Source organism: Gossypium raimondii, chromosome 5, assembly GCF_025698545.1.
Source record: "Gossypium raimondii isolate GPD5lz chromosome 5, ASM2569854v1, whole genome shotgun sequence".
Classification (NCBI taxonomy): Eukaryota; Viridiplantae; Streptophyta; class Magnoliopsida; order Malvales; family Malvaceae; genus Gossypium; species Gossypium raimondii.
Genome location: NC_068569.1, coordinates 32,208,007 through 32,228,727, shown reverse-complemented (window position 1 = coordinate 32,228,727; position 20,721 = coordinate 32,208,007). Strand labels below are relative to the sequence as shown.

The following is a 20,721-nucleotide window of genomic DNA, read 5'->3' as shown; positions in this document are numbered from 1 at the left end:
GGTTCATTTCAAATTTGTAGAATCATTATGACATTTGCTTTGGGGAGGTTGAATGGAAGTGAATTTTTAGGATTATTATCTAGCGTATTTGGAAGAATCATAATCTTTTCATCTTTCAGGGTACGACTTGGAGCAGCAATAATACTATTAAGGTCTCGTAGTTGGGCCAAGCAATTTTTGCTGTCTGATAAGAGGCCAATTGAGAAATATGTTTGGAAACCAATCCTTTGCTCTAATTCGATTGGGAGTGGAAATACAATTGGATCCGTTAGACATGAGGATGGTTCTGCGGCAGCGGGGGGAATTGTGAGAAACCGAAATGGGGAGTGGATCACTGGCTTTAGTAGGTTCTTGGGCAGCTACTCAATGTTCGAGGTTGAATTGTGAGGCATATTGGATGGATTAGACATCTTACTTGACCGAGGTTTTGATAATGTGTTGATCCAGACAGGCAGCTTGGAGGTGCTTATGGTTATCCAGGAAAGTCTTATAGGAGGGTCCAATTCAGCTTTGATCAGAAGGATTCTTTAACTATTGTATCAAATTCGCCATTGGAATATTTGTTACATACTTAGAGAAGAGAATCAGGAAGCCGATAGGTTGGCCTAGTTGACTCACTTGGGAAGTCAAAGCCTGCACATTTTTAGGGAATTGAATTTACCTATGTAGGTTGTGTCTTATAATTTCTTTTTCATCATAAAAAAAAAAGGTTGTGTCATGTAATTTCTTTTTCATTAAAAAAAAGAATAAGGGAGTAACATTTATAGAAAAAGTAAATTAGTTATAGCTATCAAGCTAAGTTAAGATGATTAAGGGAACCAACTGTTACTGGGAAATTTAAGGAAATAACTGGCAGTGAAAAGATTAATTTACTTCCAAGAAGTAAAAAAAAAAAAAAAATTGAGAAATTTATGAGTTTGCACTACATTGAACTTATAAATTTTATAGTTGATTAATAAAGAGAATTATGTAAGTGATATATAAAAAGGTATTTCCAACCGAAAATGACCCTCATATTATTGGACTTGGATTGGAAGCACTCCATGAAATTGTTTTCAGAGTCACCACACCAGGCTTAATTTAGTTAGCAGCTAAGCCTTTTCTTCGTTTTTTGTTTTCTTTTTCTTGTCTCACTTTTGTCCCCAACATGCAAATGGGTTGTGTGTGTCAACAAATTCTTTAATCAAAAAATCATGAATTTTCTTTTTATTGTTAAAAGACTTTTATAACAAAAAAAAAAAATAGACCGCTTTTCCCTCTCCAATGCCTTATTTATAAAAAAATAAAGAGTAAAATAAGATAAAATTAAAATCCCTGTTTTCTAATGAAATAAATCCATCCTCGTATAAAGAGACTAAATGAATGGAAGAATAGAGTCATCATCGTTCATATACATCTCTTTCTCTCAATAGAAATAATATAAAAGAAACAACAGTTTCTTCCTAAAAAGCTAGAGGTTGCAGTTTGATAAGGTATATAAGCTATCAATTTTCTACAAATCTCTGCATCACCTTCATTCCAATTCAAGAAATTCTAGTTTTCCTTTTAGTCTGATATATGTAAATATATATCGAATCTCTCTTTTGCTTTTCTTGCATTAAACTCTGTGTCCACTCCGAGGATCTGCAACAATCATGAGTTGGTGAAAATAGAGTTTTTCTTTAATATTCTTGCAGGCTTATTTAAAACAAGACCTGTCTGCCATCTGCTCCATGTCTTGCAATGGAATGGCTTTCTTCCCAGCAAATTTCATGCTCCAAACGCCTCATCATGATCACGAAGATCATCAACGCTCCACTAATTCTATCAATCAAATCCTCCCTTCTTGCACGGCGCCCCAGGAGTTTCATGGTACTTAGTCTCACATATATATCTTTATGCTTTCATCTGCTCTAAGTCTATGCTGGAATTCAATTTGATTTATGTTTTGGAGCCACAGGTGTTGCATCATTTCTGGGGAAGAGATCAATGTCTTCATATTCAGGTATAGATCATGTGTGTGAAGAAGCAAATGGAGAGGATGATATATCGGACGATGGGTCACAGGCAGGTGAAAAGAAGAGGAGGCTTAACATGGAACAGGTAAAGACACTAGAGAAGAACTTTGAGTTAGGCAACAAGCTGGAACCCGAGCGAAAAATGCAGCTGGCTCGAGCTCTTGGACTGCAACCAAGACAGATTGCTATTTGGTTTCAAAACAGACGAGCTAGATGGAAAACCAAGCAACTTGAGAAAGACTATGATCTCCTCAAGAGACAGTACGAGCTCATCAAAGCAGAAAATGATGCACTTCAAGCTCACAACAAAAAGCTTCAAGCAGAGGTAAACCCACAGTATAAATATATATATATATATATATGTTTAGTTGTTTACGAGCTAATTCATGTTGTGGGTGTGTGGAAGTAGATAATGGCACTGAAAGGCAGAGAAGCAAGTGAATGCATCAATCTGAATAAAGAAACAGAAGGTTGTAGCAGCAACCGAAGTGAAAACAGCTCGGATGTGAAGCTGGATAACGACAGGCCGCCGGCGGCGGCGGCTACGATTAGCAGACCAGCAAGAACCCTGTTTCCAGCAGGACTGTTCCAAGCGGCGTCGTCAAATTCAAGCCACGATGATCATCATCAACCTCCTCAAATGGTTAAAGAAGAGAGCCTCATCACCAACATGTTCTGCACCATCGAGGAACAAACCGGGTTTTGGCCATGGCTTGAACAGCAACAACATTTCAATTGATTCATCATTTTTCAAGTTCCCGAGGGAGAGAGAGATGTTTGCTTAGCTAGGGTTGGATCATGCGAGATGAATTTTTTTTTCCCCAAGTAAAATTATATTATTTTTCTAAGTAAATTGCAGTGCGGATTGGTTTGCAGCAGCTCTAGCATGGGCCATGAAAGAAAAGAAAGGTGATTCTGTTTAGCTACATAATAATTCTGATTATTGTTTCATTTTTCTTGCGTTGGAATCATGTCTTTTGTGTACTTTCGGTGCATTGAAGAGAGAACCCTTGTAATGATAATTTTTTTTTTTTTCTGATTTCATCAATATTCAGTACTAAAGGATAAATAAATGCCAATGGTGAACAAGCAATATCTTCCCCAAGTTAACATCTTAATTTAAAAAAAAAAAAAAAGAGATAGAGAGAGAGAGAGAAGAAATCTACTCCAAGTTTACAAACTATTAAATTTCATTTTAATATAGGGGAAAAGGAGAGAGTATCCAACACGCATTCCAAGGGAGAGAAGATGACAAACATGTACATGAAGAGAAGAAGCAAACAAGAAGAGTTGGAAATGGTCATTTTCTTGAATATAACAATTCACTTATTATTCTCCAAAATAAAAATAAAAACCAGCTCACATATCCTGCTATTTCTTCAATTTCTCATATGCCTTCCTTTATATACAACTAAGCTATATTTCACATTTTTCAAAATATAAATAATTATAGCTCGTTTGGATAACACTACTACGGTGAGTTTCAACAAACTTACCTCACATTTTTCACCCATAGAGCCTAATGACTTCATCAACTTTGTATTCATAAAAATCACCTTACTTTTAACTTTGTTTTTTATCCCTATTTTCTATCACAACCCAATAAAATATTAATTAAAATACATAATATGAAAATATTTTTTAAAAATTATTTATAAAATAAACAATAATAAAGACATAAAATATTATGATACATATTAACAGTTTCTTGGATGGTTAAGGTTACACATACTTTTAGAGAGGACAGCAAGGTAGCTGATGGGTTAGCTTTAATGGTGTTCTCAACACCACTAGGTAGGTATATCTTTATCCAAGTGCCGAATGAAATCCTCCTATTATTGCATGATGATTATTCTAGGATGGCCTGATCGCGCCTAATTTAGTTATGATTTAATTATTCTTTTTGTACAAAATAAAATAAAATTATAACTTGACATACTTATAATGTGCTCTTAAAAATAAAATTGTTTAAAACTTTTATCTTTAGTTTAATATCTTTAACCATCCTTTCTTATTTTCAACTCATCACTAAAGTTAATGTTTGAAGTATCTAACCACTTTTGTTCGTTTTACTTTTTAAACTCATTGTTATGGATTTAATTTCATAATTATAATAATTAATTTCTCCACCACGGATATTTTTAATTTCACTTAAGTTAATTTTGTCACTCATCTAAAGGAAACAATAGTATTTAATTTAAAAATTTTGAATAAAAATAATAGATTTAAAAAGTAAAATTAAATGCATTTAAAATTATAAAAAAATCATTGAAAGAAAACATTAAAATTTTAAAGTTAAATGCTAAATTTGAACTTAAACTTTGCTTGTTAAATCTTTCAAAATAATTAAATAAAAATCAAATCTTTAGAACATGCTTAAATTTTTCTAAATATAATGACTCATAATATATATATAACAATACTATTCAGTTCAATAACCATGAAGCTAAGGTAAAGTATACCTTGTTGATTTTTCACACCATTATAACTAAAACAATACAATATAATTACAATCAATATTAGAGCAAGTTTAAAAAGTTTGGCCCTTATTTGATCACTTTAAAGATTTGATCTTTACGTGAGCAATGTTTTGAATATTATACTTAAATTGAGCAATTAGTAAAAATTAAAAAATGATAAATTTATTAAAAGTAAATGTAAATAATATATATATATATATATATTAGAAAAAGTAACGTGAGCAAGCCTAAACAAGTTTTATACCATACATTTATAAATATAAATGATTCAACCCAAGTTGAGTAGTGTTAATAGTATGGACGTAATGCAACTTAATCTAATTAACTAACCCAACTTTGTAAACATGTCGTGACATTTGTTCTTTTCAATGGCAGCTTCAATGTAATTGTCAATGGCATCGATCATTGGTCCCAAAGCAATAATTTTGGATGTAAATGTGTTAGGCAACTAATTATCTTACTGTCTGGTAGCTAACCTATGATCCTCATTCAATTATCATAAAGCACCACACGTTTTTGTTAGGCGTTATAGTTCAAATTCATATTCTATATAGTTACCAAGTGCGGTCTAATTCAACTTCATTTTCATAATTTAGTACCCAAAGAATGAATCTTCTTCATGCCATATTGATAGCAAAGGAATATTAGAATGGACCAGCAAAATGAGTCGACACACGGTAACTAACATGTATTCTTTGGTAGGCTTCACCTTCATTTGCAGGGGATCCTTAATTAGTTCAGAGATAAAATGTACAAAATCATTTGTTCATATTGAAGTTATAGTAAAAGTCAAAGTCTGCTAGCCTTAAGGATGAAATTATAAATTGATTGCGCCGTTATGAATTTATTTAATTATACTTTTTTCTTATGGGAGCATGTGAAGAGATTTGAGATTATCTTTTGGCAACATGCAGGCTGGAAGTTGAGTTTTAAAATAGGAGTCATAAAATTTATTAAAAAATAGTAGAGGTTATATAGTGGCCACGTGCATGGTTTAAATTCCTTGAGTAAAAGATTCAATATATTCCCAAACATGTCTGCGATAAGTTAGATAGCATGTGAGAAGCAAAAGCATGAAATTAATTATTCAAATTGTAACATGATTTGGGGGAGTGTCAACTGCCTAAAAACAATATTTTAAGGATCCACTTTTGGGTTATTTAATGGAAACAAGTAGATTAGGAAAGCTATCTATGTCTAGCTATAGGCAACAAATTAAGTAAACAATTTCTTTATTTATATGGACTAGTCTACCGAAGGTCGAGGTTGATACTGATTTCATGCATATATGATCTCCTGTTCAGATTAAACTGTATAATTTAAGTTCAATTATGTAATTAGAGAATGATTACTTTTCATCCATGTGTGTTTCAAACATTGAAAACAGTGTCATTTGGGAATCGAGCGATGACCCACAAGGGCCAACCAACAATTTTGGTAGGTTAACTGTAATGTGCGTGTGTTTTTTTTAAATTTTACAATACTAATATATTTAGTCATTGTATTTGTAATTTTTTTTTACATTAGTCTTCAAATTTTGCTAAATTTAATTCATGTTATAACATGATATTTTGATATTGTGTCACATCATGACATAAAAATATATTTTTCTTAAAAATTTTAGGTAATAACATAGTACAATCTTAAAATGTCGTATCATCATAGGAACCAAAATTGATAAAAGCTAAAAGAGAATTCTTAACACAGAAAAGATAGTGATAGACTTGAGGAATTCATCTAAAAAATAACTTCACCTGAGCCTTTATACAAGCTTACTTAGAAGGGAAAATGTGAACATAAAACCCACTAACTGACCATTGAAAAATAGAATAATCCCATGAAAGATTGAACAAACTATTTTTAACCGACTGACTTCCTAAAAAAAGGGACCAACAATAACAAACCAAACAAAACACTTAACGTAGTGTGGACATTGTCAACAATCCCTCCCTTAAACTGAAAGCAGAAATCCAAAACTTTCAATTTAAGCAACTCCATTGTGCAACCCCTCCTTCAATGTGCAAACACCCAGCAGCTTTCTCAACTTTATAAACCTCTCAACCTTGAGGGGCTTAGTGAAAATATAAGTAACTTAATCCTCACTTCTACAATAAACAACTTTGATAATTCACTTCTTCATAAGATCTCTCAAGAAATGAAACTTCACATCTATGTGCTTCGTCCTTCCATTCAAGACAGGATCCTTTGACAATTTTATAGTTGAGTTGTTATCACAATAAACTGGTGTAGGTCCTTCCTGTGGAAAATAAACATCTACAAGAACATTCCTTAGAAAAATTGCATGACAAGCACATGTAGTGGTTGCAACAAACTCTGCTTCAGTGGTTGACAAAGCAACAATTGGTTTTTTCTTAGATGACCAAGAAATAGCCCCAGACCTCAACATGAACAAATACTCCGAAGTGCTCTTTCGATCATTTATATCCCCTGCAAAGCCACTGTCAGTGAACCCAATAAGATCAAACTCTACTCCTTTCTTGTATAAAATCCCATAACTCGACATCCCTTGCAAGTATTTGAGGATTATTTTAGCAACAATAAAATGAATCTCTTTTGGATGTTCCATGAATCTGCTAAAAAGACTGACAAAGTACATAATATCAGGTAGAGTGGTTGTTAAATACATCAAGCTTCTCATGAGCTATTTGTACAGAGTGTTGTCAATCTTATTTCCTGCAGGTCTTTTCTCCAATTTCAACCCCAGCTCAGTAGATGTGGCCTCAGAATTGCAATTCTTCATCCCAAACCTATCCAAAATCTCCCCAACATACTTCTTTTGTGAAATAAAAATTCCACAATCTAATTGATATACTTCAATACCGAGAAAATAATTCATTAACCCAAGATCAAACATATCAAACTCATTCATCATTGATTGCTTAAATTTATCAAGCATTGTCTGATTATTGTCTGATTATTCCTAGTATAAATCAAATCATCCACGTACAAGCACATGATAACCATCTTCTCCTCTTCAACGTTGCAGTAAAGAGTATGTTCATACAAACATTTCTTAAAACCTGCCAAACTGAAATAAGCATTTATTTGACTATACCAGGCTTTTAATCTATATACTTTATGTTCACTTCCGCATTTCACATAACCAAAGGGTTGATCGATGAATACTTGCTATTCTAACTCTTTGTGTAGGAAAGTTGGCTTCACGTTGAGTTGTAAAATCAGCCACGAGTTTTGTGCTGCTAATGCCACCACTGATCTGATTGTCTCAAGCCGAGCCATTGGAGCAAATACTTCTTTGTAGCCAACACCAAATTGTTGCTTGTAGCCTTTAGCTACCAAACGTGCTTTATACTTGTCAACCTCGCCATTCTTCAAGCTTTTCCTTTTGGAAAACTATCCCGAGGCATCTTTCCAACAACACAATCTTCACATACTTCTGAAGGAGTATCAAATGCAATGAGACCAGCACCATCTTCTTTCATTATAATGTTTGCAGCCCTCCAAAACTCAAATGTCTATACCTGTAATGCAAAAACCATGCTGAATTAGTCTCTCGTATTGAAAAGCAAGAGTGACCAGGTTCAATATCCTGAACATGCAGTGGAAAGAGCTTATTGGTTATCATGGCGACTTTAGCGATCAACCCAAGATTGCAATCTTGAATCTTGCTCACTCCATCCTTGATAATCACCTTATAATCCTTCTTTTGGAGTTGACCCACATTAAGTAAATTTGACTTTAGACCTGGAACATAGAAGACATCTGAAACACTCTGGACAGATGTGAACTTTGTTTGGATCTTCACCTTCCCTCGTCCCTAGATAAAAACGAAAGAGTTTTTGCCAAACTTTATTGTTGTTCGGAATGTCTCCTCTAGCTTAGATAATGTTGATTGGTTTTCCACACATATGCTTGTTACAACCTGTATCAAGATACCAAACATTCTTTTGGGTCTCCTCCTTCGGGTCACACACCATCAAAAGAGTAACTTCCTCCTCTTCCTTAGTTACGTTTGTAAAATTTATCCTTTCTCCTCACAGCCTCTCACACGACCTCTATTCAGATTGACATATCATTCACTACGATAATGACTATATCTGTGGCATCGAAAGCATTCAATATGTATTTTTCTACAGCTTTCGACTTCCCATCAAATACGTGATGATCCCAACCACTCTTTCCCGTATTTTTCTCTTCAGCACCATTCAAGTTTCTTCCTTTCCAATTGCTGTTACTACACCCAAAATCTTTTAGAGTAAATACTGCCTGCAAAGCTTGCTTCTCCTTCTCCTTCAGAGTGAATTTTGACTCATAAATCATCAACGAGTTCTTCAACTCATCAAGGGAAAGCGTATCCAGGTCTTTTGCTTCTCCAATTGAACAACCAACAAAATTATATTTTGACAACAAGGATCAAAAAATCTTCTCAATAACAGCAACATCTTCAAGCTTGTCCCCATGAGTCTACATCATATTTACGATTTCCATCGTCCTGGAGAAATAGTCCGGAATAGTCTCTCCTGGCTTCATACGCAAGGTTTCAGAATCACCTCGTAAAGTCTGAAGCAATGCACGCTTTGCCATTGCATTAACTTGATACTTATTCTTCATGGAATCCTAAATATGCTTTATCGTATCCTTGCAAAGAATCGTCTCAAGGATTGAACGACTAGTTGCTTGGAACAGATAGTTCTTAACCTTCAAGCCTTTTAGTTTCTATGCTTCCATATCCATCTTTTGTGCATCCGACAAATGGGTTCCAGCTTCCGGCTCCTAACTTCCACCCTCAACGATTGGCCAATATTCTTTTGAGCTTAAGAAAATTTCCATCAGCATGCTCCAATGATCATAATAACCATCAAAGCGAGGAATAGATGGCTGGACGAATTTATCAAAATCATTCTGATGTTGCGACATTGTATTCGAAACAGGCTGCACAAGCTCTCTCAACCTGACTTTGATACCACCAATAAAAGCTAGATGATAATTCTTAACGCAGAGAAGATAAAGATAAACTTGAAGAATTCATCCAAAAAATTACTTCAACACCTAAACCTTTATACAGGCTTACATATAAAAATTGAAAAAAATTTATCAAATTTAGAGACTAACGTGAACCAAAAATTTTTTGGAGACCAAATAAGAAAATATTATCAAATTTAAGAACTAAATGTTGGTTTATCACTTTTACAATTTCTAAATGGATATATTGAAATTTTTTCATTTTGGAAGTGGAGGCCCTAGGCAACCGTTGACCCACTCGAAGTTCAATGCATTTCTTTCTTTAGGTAAATTATAGAAATGATCATTAAATTAGGCTAAAAGTACTTGTATAAGTTACATAATAATCATCAATGTTATCTAGTCGTAACAGTTTAGTCACTCATCCATTAACTTTTGTTATCTCTTAACGAAATGATAGTGTGACATGTTGACTCAAAGAGTTAATAATTAATTTAACTATTGAATTATAGGTAAAATATTAATTTTGCACTTTTCAATTATTTAACGATAATTATAAAAAATAAAAAATAAAATGTATAATGTATAAAAATAATTCATAATTTAATTTCTACAATTATAAAAAATACTTTAAATTATAATTATGTGAAAATTTAAAAAATTATAAAAAAAATTAATCAAATTCTTAACATTTATTATTAGGCATAATGATAAACTTCACCCTTAATATATTTTTTACATTGTGGTCCTTTGTTTTCACAATGTAAAACCTTACTCTTTCAATTTTTGTCAAATATATCCAGTTTCAACAGAAAAATTGATATGATCGTTGCTCAACTAGAGGTGTCCATGGGCCGGGCCCAAAAAAAATTTCAACCCGAGCCCGAAATATGGGCCTGAGATTTTGTCCAAGCCCGGCCCGGAGAAAAATATGAAACCCGAGCCCGGCCCGTTTTTTAATTAAAATTAAAATTATATTTTTTTTACCAGTCAGCATTTTGTAAAATCTAACATTTTGCTAGTAAAATTATTAATTGTTAATTGTATTAATTGTTACTAAAATTATCAAATTATATCAAATTATTAATTATTAATTGTTACTAACATTTTTTTAGTAAAATTATTAATTGTTAATTGTATTAATTGTTAGTAAAATTATCAAATTATATCAAATTATTAATTGTTAATTGTATTAATTGGTGTAACAAAATCTAACATTTTGTAACTTAAAACTTAAAATAAAACTAAAACTAGTATCTTTTAAAAATAAAAAAAAATATATTTAATATATTTTAGGGCCGGGTCGGGCCTAGGCAAAAAGAATTTGCCCGAGGTCCGGCCCATTTTTTAAACGGGCCTTATTTTTTACCCAAGCTCATATTTCGGGCCTATATTTTTACCTGAATCCTCCCATATTTTGGGCGGGCCGTCGGCACACCTCTATGCTCAACTAATGGTAAACCATTTCCATAATGTGGCATGACACCTTATTGATGACTCCGATGACGTGACATGATATGACATTATATATAATTTTTTAAAAATTACAAATTTAAATTTTATAAAAATTCAAAAAAATAATGAAAATATAAAAAATCTGACTAATAAATTTTTAATATCGTGTTTTAGATCCAAACTCAAATTTGTTCTTTCTTTTTCTTTTTGCGCGCGCGTGGGGGGCGGGGGGAGTCTTGTCTAAAACTTTGGAGCAGACAACATTGAAACCAACATTGAAATTGTCAAAGCTTCAAAACCAAAAACACACTTGGAGATATGCACTCCTAAGGATTTACAGTGTTGATGGTAGCAAGGCCTTTAAGTTATAATTAGCTTCTTTGTCTTCCTTAGGTAACCATGTTGTTTCAGGTCTAGCATTAACTTTTAGTAGGTGGTTTTTACCTTGCCAAAATTGTATTCCATGTCTTCTTATTAATAAACTTTGTAAATGTTCTTATATATGTCTTATAGTATGCATAGTTTGAGCCGTCAAGCATAAGAAGGTTGGAAAATGAGATCCTCTATGATTCAACAACTAACAATGGGATCTCTCCAAGTCCGTCTAGTATTTAGCTTAATACCAGTTGAAAGTATTGAACTTGTTAAGTAGTTGTTTGTCAAGTTGTAACTTAAGGAACAACTAGAATAGAAATCAATAAACAAAGAAAACAAGCAAATGTTTATGTAGTTTTGGTTCAGTTTTACATATACTAGCTTTGTTAGGAGAGAATTTAACAACTCAACTAGTTTCACTCATATTCAAACTTTACTGCTAAATATACTCTCCAAAATAAAAATTTTCAAAAAAACTTTAGAAATGATAGAAAAATTTAATACAATAAATAGAATTTGTGCTTGTGGCATCCAATACGAACGGGATAATCGAAAGGCCAATATATAGAAATCGTAGTCCCAAAATTGCCTGCATGAAAAGGATCAACTCTTATCTCCACGACATCATAGATTTTTATAACTGTTATCATGTTGAATGAAGGTCAAAGTGTTGACTTGTTTTGGGCCGAACGAGTCGGAAGCCCAAAGAGAAAAGGAGAAGATAAGGCCTGTATAAAGTTGCTGAACTACGTGTGTGGGGCTAAGAATTAGACTTTGATTAGAGCAATGCTGGCCCATATACTTACCAGTGAAACAGAAAAGAAGGCCGGTTAAGTTTAACTATATTTTGTAAATAGATAGTTTAAAATTCGTTTTAATTAAAAATTAATTTCCGTTCTTTTTAATTTAATATTTGATTATTATATATTTTTTCTGTTATTAAAATTTTAACATATACAACTTAACATATTTTTTTAATATTTATATTATATTATTATATATTAAAGATTTAATTTTTTTATTTAAATTACACAAATAATAAAAATATAACAATATTAAGCTGGGTCCGTATTTTAAACGAACCCATATGTTATGTCTAAACTAATTTTCTGAACCTAATATTTTTACACAAACTATCTTATATATCGTATAATCACAAGTGACACAAGTGACATCGACATTAAGATGAGCTCAATACTTAAGCTTCAAAGTAAAATATGATATCTCGTTATTTCATGATATTATGACTTTCTATTTTAAACCTCTTCAAAAATACATTTTGAAAATGGTAAGATTTATTTGTCGTGGGTTATTATTGTAGCTCTAAATGATGAACTCCTCTTTAAAATTGTTGAATGCGATCTGGCTGTTGCTGAAGTTGGTACACAACTTACACTAAATCCTTCAAAACCGACACTTTATTTCTAGATCTAGGCCAAACGACAATTGCCCTTCTTACAGGTGATCGGAGAATCAGCAAGTACTCAATAGTCGTATCCCCAATATTCATGGACATCATTGTTTATGTTGATACCTTAACTGGAACGGCATACTTAAGCTACAACCACACCCTTCCCTTTATTCCAACTACCATGACCACCATACCTCCTATAAACGCCACTTGGATGACATCGGTTTCTACCAAATCTCTTCGAAACCTGAATTCCAAAGAATATCTTGCCAATGTCCCTTTAACGATTGATCATTCACTGTTTTTCACCGTTGGTGTTGGGATTAACCCTTGTGTTACATGCTCTAATGGTTCCAGGGATGCTGCAGCTATTAACAATGTCACTTTTGACATGCCAACCACTACTATCCTTGAAGCACATTACTGTGGCATAAAAGGGGGGTTTTACAAATGATTGTCCTAGGAAACCCTTGATGCCTTATGATTATACCAGTGTTCCACCAACCAATCTACGAAAAATGCATGGCATCAGGGTTTACAATTTGACCTATAATTCAACAGTTGAGTTAGTGATTCAAGGGAATTCTATATTAGAGCTAGAGAGCCATCCAACCTATTTGCATGGATTCAACTTCTTTTACAGTTGGAAGAGGGTTAGGAAATTTCAATGCAATGAAAAATCTCAAGAAATACAATTTAGTTAATCATGTTAAAAAGAACACAATTAGTGTATCAAGTATAAAATAGACTGCAATCAGATTCAAGACAAATAATCTAGATACCACCAAACCATAAAAATTATTTAATGCTTATTTGGATATTCATAATTACAAAAGAAAAATAAAACACATGTGGGAACATCAATGATTTGGTGGTTTTGTGTAGGGGTGCCTTTTGGAAGTTCACAGAACATGGCAGTCCAAGTGGAGGATAGGAAGGGTCCGAACAAGTCAGTCGAACCACCCCCGAGTGATCTTCCATAGTGCTAGAGATAAGACTAACTTCTCCGGTATCTGTGGGAATCAAAGTTTGAAGTTAGAGATATAATTTTCTGTTTCTTTTTGTGATTGAAAAATAAAGAATAAAGAGATTTCAGGAAGCTATTAGACAGCAGCAACGATCAATAGTAAACTTATAAAATAATTTAAATCCCATGTAATAATATTATCTTATATCCGCGCCAGATAGGGGTCGAACCTATGACTTTCTGCTTAGGAAACAGACGCTCTATCCACTGAGCTACAGGCGCTTTTGTTGCCAACTTACTTTTACTTTTTTGAATACTTATTTTTCACTTTAACTATAGCCTTAAGTTACTTGTAAGATTGATTTTGATATAAGATGAATATGCATGGACAAAACCGACTATTTCCATTTCATTCAGCAGAATTAAGCAATAGTAAAGCGTTTGGAAATTTTAAGGGCGAAAGACATGAAACGTGAGACATGCCCTATTAAAAAATTAAAGAGACAGGGTACAATACTTTTATAAACAGGAGGTATGTATATATTTGTTCAATAAAGACATGAAACGTGAGACATGTATATAAGTAAAGGTTTTTTTTAATAAAAATGACCGCCATCAATTATATGAGCAAAACTTCATTCGATTCGAAAATATCGAAAAAAATTTTAAATTTTGAATTAAACGAATCGAGTTATTCAAGTCTAACTCGAATATTTTTCGAATTTCAAATTCGAATCGAGTTGAGTTTTCAAATTCGAATAACTCGAATAATTCGAATAAACCGAACATTAAACTATAATATTTTATATTTTTACCCCAAATATTTTTACTTTTTCCCTCAAAACTTTTTCTCTTTCTCACTTTTCCACCAAACTTTTACTCTCCTCACATCCCATCCCCCCCTTTTTTTTTTCTTGAATGTTTTTCCTTCAAAATTTTACTTCTCCATTTACTTTTTCCCAAAATTTTACTCCTTAAAAACCCTCTAAACTTTTACTTCTCACCTTTTACCTCTAAATTAAAAATCAAAACCATCCAAAAAAATTCCTAAATTTAGATAGTAATAATTTTATTTTATATAATATTTATATTATTAAATTAAATTTCACATTTTGTACTATTTATATTATTGAATTTTTAACCATAATGAATCTTTATATTAAAATTGAATTATTAATGATGCTATAAAATATTCGTGTTAAAATTTTATGTTGGTATCAATTTCACATTTATCTTTAAAATGATTTTTATTAAAAAATCACATTTTTACATTTACTTTTTTTAATTTCAAAATGCATAGTGACAAGAATCAGAAGATAATTGAAGCAATTAGCAAGCAAAGACGCTAACCCGTATATAAAAGATTAATAAATAAATTATGAGGTGATGAAAGTTAATAACAAATTTGATTATGGTGGAACCCAAAGTTATTTTTTAAAACTTAACTCGAAAAAATATATTCGATTCGAATTCCATCTCACTTGACTGGATTCGAGAAAAGTTCAAATCGAGTTAGGATGATAAAATAGGATTCGTCAACTCGATTAACTCGAATTTTTTTCATTCGATTCGATCGTACGCTCACCCCTAACTGTAGGGCATAAAAAATTATTTCTTTGGGTTACACCAATGCTTTTGGCATCACCAGTATCTGTACACGTCCAAAAAAAATATATTATGAAGGGAGAATACAAAAAAAAAAAAAGGTGGCGCCAAAAGCATTGCTATCACCAATTTGATAGTGGTGCCATAGCATTTGTCGTCACTAGTGTCAAGGAATTCAACAATATTCTTGGGGTGGCACCATAGAGGATGGCGTGACCACCCTAGTGGTTCCATAGAGAATGGCATCACTAGCTCTAAATATATTGATATTTATTTAACATGGTGTAATTGTTCAACTGAAAGAGAAGAAAAAAGAGAGAAATTGTTGTGTTTAGCACAAAAGAGACCGTAAATTGTTTTGAAGATGAATAACCTAGTGTTTTTGGTGTACGTTCTTTTTTATGGAGAAATTGTAGAAAGTGACGTTGGTTGTATATTTCATGGTTGGCAGAGAGTAGGGATACAATTTAATAAAACTGTGAAGTTGTAGAAATGAAAAAAATAGGGTTAAATATAAGATTGGTACTTGAACTTATCCACTTCTCCCAAATTAGTATTTAAGGTTTTTTTGTCCCAGATTAATACTCGAACCTTTTCTCCGTCAACTAGTTTGGTACTTTTTTTTTAACGTCGTTAAATCTGAGACAAGTGGCACAATAAGATTGTGACACATGGCATGATGATATCATCATGATGTCATAATCTAAAAAATATATTATAAATTAATAAAAATTATTTTCATTATTTTCTTATTTCCTTCCTTTTCTCGTATTCCTTTATTCCTTCTTCCTCTTGTCACTTTGCCTTTTTCTTTTCTGGGTTCTTTCAACATTTTTGAATTGCTTTGAAAAGAAATTTAAGAACATTTCTAGGTTCATTTTTTTTTCTTATTCCTTCTTTTTTTTTGATAATTCATTAGAACACAAAATCCAAAACATCACAAACACATTAGAACACTCGTCATTGCATTAAACAAAAATCAAGAAAATTAACATCACAAACAAAATCCATTAAAAAATTAACATAACAAACAAAAATCCATCAATCTATAAGAACACAACCAAACAAAAAGAAAATGATGAGAAACAAATCAAAACCAATACCCATTTCAAGTTTTTGGGTTCTTAAGATTTAGGCCAGGGTTGATAAATCCAAATGGTCAAGACGTTGGACGTGGTGAGGAGAAGCCACAATCAAAGTTCCATGATTATTCAACAGTGGTGGCTCGGTTTGATGTTGAAGAGTAGCGACAGTGAAACAACGACCAGAGACTTTGAAAACAAAAATAAAGTAGAAAAAATTAGGAGTAGAAGAAGTAAAGAGAAAGAAAAGTCATTCGATACTTCTCCGATTGGTAAGGGAACTAAAACAGGTGGTAACGACATTGGAGCAAGGTGATAGCAATGAGAGAACAAGGAGTTCTCTGTAAAAACAAATCAGAAATAAAAGAGTAAGAGGAAATTTTTTACTGATGCCATTATTTGGACTGGAGAATGAACGTCGATGACAGCATTAGAGTGCGACTGTGGTGCATGCCGACGACGACTAGGGTTTGGAAAAGGGGAGGAGAATTAGAAGAAAAGAAAAAAGAAAAGAGAAAAGAGAAAAGAAAATGGAAACTGGAAACTAGAAACTGGAAACTGGAAACTGGAAACTGGAAACTGGAAAGGGAAAGGGAAAGAATAAAATAAAAGGGAAAAAGAAAAAAAAGTGAAATAGAAAAATAAATTATGACATCATGATGATGTCACAATCTTGTTGTGTCACTTGTCTCATATTTAACGGCATTAAAGAAAAGTACCAAACTAGTTGAGGAGAAAAAGTTGAGGTACTAATATTGGACAAAAAAAACCTTTAAGTACTAATCTGGGAGAAATGGACAAGTTTAGGTATCAATCTTATATTTAAACCAAAGAAATATCAGTGCAAAAATAGCTCTCCGTTTTTGAAGAGGGATGTCAAGATTATTTTACAAGTTTCCAATCTCTGTAGATTCGTGGAAATGTACAGAGATACAACTGTTAGATGATGATGACTTGGGCACTATGATGGCAATATGGTGCTTGACTAGGACCAAAAAACCCTAACCAGTTGAGTTGTTCACTGAGCTTGTCGATTTAAAGTCCATTGAGAATGTCACTCCAATAAGTTAATATTGCTGGTTTAACGTTAATCTTAATGTTGGATGGATAGATCAGTCAAGCTGTGGAGGGACATCGCAAGTGTTTGAAAATCTAAATTATGGTGGGAGTTCGTATAAAAACCATATCCCAGGTCCCCATGTACAGATACATCCGGAGGTGATAGGCACCAATGCAGACGGTGAAGATGGGTTTGATAATGATGAAGATTCTCATCATGATATTGAAGATTATAGTGACCCCGATCTAGATGAGGTTTCAGATGATATCGACAATAAAAGCTCGGAGAAGGAAGAAGATGTGCACCCCTTTCTTTCAGGAACCCAAGTCATGGCATTGTTGTACAGAATAACCTTGGGATATAACAACCCCATGCTTAACCCGATCGTCAGATCCAAGTATGGAGAGTCACAGGTTGATCCGATTAGAAAACACACCTATTTACTTTTCTTTAAAGAAAAGAACATTATCCTTTTGGTAGGTACCCCATTCATCAGAGCGGCATTCCCTTAGTTCAAGACCATTTTTTATTTGGAAACGCAATTTAAATAAAAAACCACTACATTGAGGATGCATAGAATAACCCCTTGGCGGCCTCTTAATTAACATTAATAAGTCACATTAGCATTATGCCGTCAAGGCTTCCATTTAAAATTCAATGTGTTCAGAATATCATTCAATACAAATTACAATTTTGAAATTAGCAGTTTCTAACAATCAACCTAACACCCCCATCAAAATTCATACTAACCCAAAATTAAAAAGGCTCTCAAATGGCCATAGATCTAGCTGTATCCTTTCAATCACCACGCTTGACCTAATAACTTGAAAGGAAGGAAAAATTGGGCAAGCTCATATGAACTTATTGAGTTCTTGGGAAAAATGATCCCACCTTAGTTACTATCAGACATTAAGAGAAAGGGACTTGACTAGTTCACCATATTTGGAGAATACATTACTCTAGCCTGCAAAGTAACTGGTGGATGCTACCATAAATCAACTCAGCCTATTGGCAAACAACACTATTTTCTGTACTCATATATGACAATTGTAACACCTCTAACCTGTATCCGTTGCTGGAATAGGGTTACGGAGCATTATTGTAAAAACATAACTCAAATCATTCATTTCCAATGTTTCATAATCATTGAAAAATCCAATTAAACACATACATAATGTCCCTAGTTCGAGCCTTCAAGGCCTTAGAAACACTTTAGAAATGATTCGAGACTAAATCAGAAACATCTAAAACTTCATAAAAAGATGGAAAATTTCACATTGCAGGGGTCACACGGTCGTGCGATTCACAAGGCTGAGACACACACCTGTGTCTCAGGCCGTGTAGGCATTTGAAGTAGGGACACTCGACCGTGTCTCAACCCGTGTCTGTGCCCGTGTAACTCTCTGACTTGGTTCACACGGCCAAGCCACACACCCTTGTGCCAGGCCGTGTAACTCTCGTAATGCAACATTTAAAAACCTACAGAGGACACATGGTCGTGTCGCATGACTGTGTGGACAAGAAATAAGTTATTTTCAAGCAATTTCTCTCACCCAAAACATGTTCATAAATATAATCCATTTGCACCTATTTCAAGCATTAAAAAATGTACCTAACATATGCATAATAAAACTAGATCAATATGGAATTTTTGTGTACAACCAATATGCCCAAAATGCACCTCAAACATAAATCTTAAAATCAACCTAAACACATACATGTTTTTGCATGAATCAATATACAGAACCAAAAATTATCATGCCAAGACATAGCACAATTGACCATATGTCAAACCTTAACAAAATATACCAAATTCATCATTAAAAACATACATCTACTTGACTATTTTAACATTAACCATTTAAGCACCAAAATGTCAAAATGACATCACTCATAAATCCAAATATATATACATGCCAACACATACCACTTTGGCCATAAAACCATGCATCAATTTGCTCATATTAACCACAACTAACAAAACATCAATAGTACCTTAAGTACCTCAAATCCAAGGTAACATTTCATGCCAATATCATCAGCCAAAATGACATATACATGCCAAACTCATCAATTAAACATTAGACATAGTCACCTATACATGCCATTATAACCACGATTAAAACATCAAAATTTACAGATAAATTTGATGGATAGTGTGATGGGTCTCCGACTAGCTTTCAACCCGATCGAGCTTCCGATAATCTGTCAAGTAAAGGAAAATAACTACGTAAGCAATGTGTGCTTAGTAAGTTCGTATAAACTTTAAATATAATATTTCATTTCAATAATAGAATTTATAGAATAAACATAAATCTATGTCAATGCCATAAGATTCATAAATTGATATGATCATCAACCCACAAATGAGTAAGTTCATTAATGTCACATACATGTATGATTCATAATATGATAGGATTTATGGGACTTAATAGATAATCATCAACTTTTCTATAAGATTATACACTTTTCAATCTACTTTCTTTTCATTCCGTTCCCAATGCCTATCATAAGCCTAAACCACATTCTAAATTCCCGACTTAGTGTATTTATCCATGATATAGTTATATTCATTCATAGCATACGTAAACTTCTCACATATAGTACATCATTCAAACTCATTACTCCCTTTTCATCAAATTTCATTTCAACTATAAATTTACCATTTCATTACCTTTCATCACCCATTTCATATACATCACACACAAGATATACGCATAATATCAACCATGACTACAGACTAGTGCATTTAAACATAACTCGTTTGGAATCAACTACATAATCAACCATTGCATAAAAAATTACATACTTTGATTTATTTCCCTTTTTCATAGACATAAGCACGTTACCAATTGAGCACTTTCCATTTCAATGTATTTTATTAAGATTAAGCATGATATAATTCAACCATAAACTTAGCACAAGCCTAAGCACCAACAACAACAACACATGATAGCATAATTGAATATAATTCGGTGAACTTAACATAGATAACCATTATACTTAAGCATGATCCAATTGGATCTATTATCCTTCATAACATATCATGTTTTCTATATATCATCATTTCAATAAGTTTCATACACACGTGTCTTGGTTCATATTGAACACTTACCATTGTCACAGGCTAGTGATTAAAACATAACATAGCAATATCATCACATGGTAAAATATGATATATAAACATAACATTACTTAAATCATACCTTTCAAATCATGAATATTCATACTTTGATCATTGATACATCATACCTTTCCATATTTACCGCAGTGAAGTCAATCGGAACCCTTACTGAAGCTCACACAAGTGTGCTAAATGAAAGTCGAAACCATCATTTTTCTTTA

The 20,721-nt window shown here is 32.9% G+C and overlaps 1 protein-coding gene and 1 non-coding gene across 3 annotated transcripts; one reads left to right on the top strand and one right to left on the bottom strand.

Annotated features, from left to right (window-relative positions):
* The first annotated feature begins 1,308 nt into the window (after positions 1–1,308).
* On the top strand, positions 1,309–3,019 carry LOC105771300 (homeobox-leucine zipper protein ATHB-13). 2 transcript variants are annotated; one of them, XM_012592723.2, is made up of 4 exons: positions 1,309–1,472; positions 1,677–1,851; positions 1,940–2,322; positions 2,407–3,019. In XM_012592723.2, the coding sequence occupies exons 2-4, from the start codon at positions 1,713–1,715 to the stop codon at positions 2,734–2,736; spliced, it is 852 nt and encodes a 283-aa protein (XP_012448177.1). In that variant the 5' UTR covers positions 1,309–1,472; positions 1,677–1,712; the 3' UTR covers positions 2,737–3,019. The 2 variants fall into 2 exon arrangements, with proteins under 2 accessions (XP_012448177.1, XP_052486624.1); XM_052630664.1 differs by lacking the exon at positions 1,309–1,472 and having other exon boundaries at positions 1,489–1,851.
* Positions 3,020–13,838: 10,819 nt separating this feature from the next.
* On the bottom strand, positions 13,839–13,911 carry TRNAR-CCU (transfer RNA arginine (anticodon CCU)). Its single transcript has one exon. It is a non-coding gene; the product is annotated as a tRNA-Arg (tRNA).
* Between the last annotated feature and the right edge of the window lie 6,810 nt (positions 13,912–20,721).

Excerpts from the sequence above, each read along its gene's own strand:
- LOC105771300 (XM_012592723.2), top strand. The coding sequence starts at position 1,713 with ATGTCTTGCAATGGAATGGCTTTCTTCCCAGCAAATTTCATGCTCCAA. Across the intron at positions 1,852-1,939 it reads GGCGCCCCAGGAGTTTCATG|GTGTTGCATCATTTCTGGGG; the intron begins GTACTTAGTCTC and ends TTGGAGCCACAG. Across the intron at positions 2,323-2,406 it reads ACAAAAAGCTTCAAGCAGAG|ATAATGGCACTGAAAGGCAG; the intron begins GTAAACCCACAG and ends GTGTGGAAGTAG.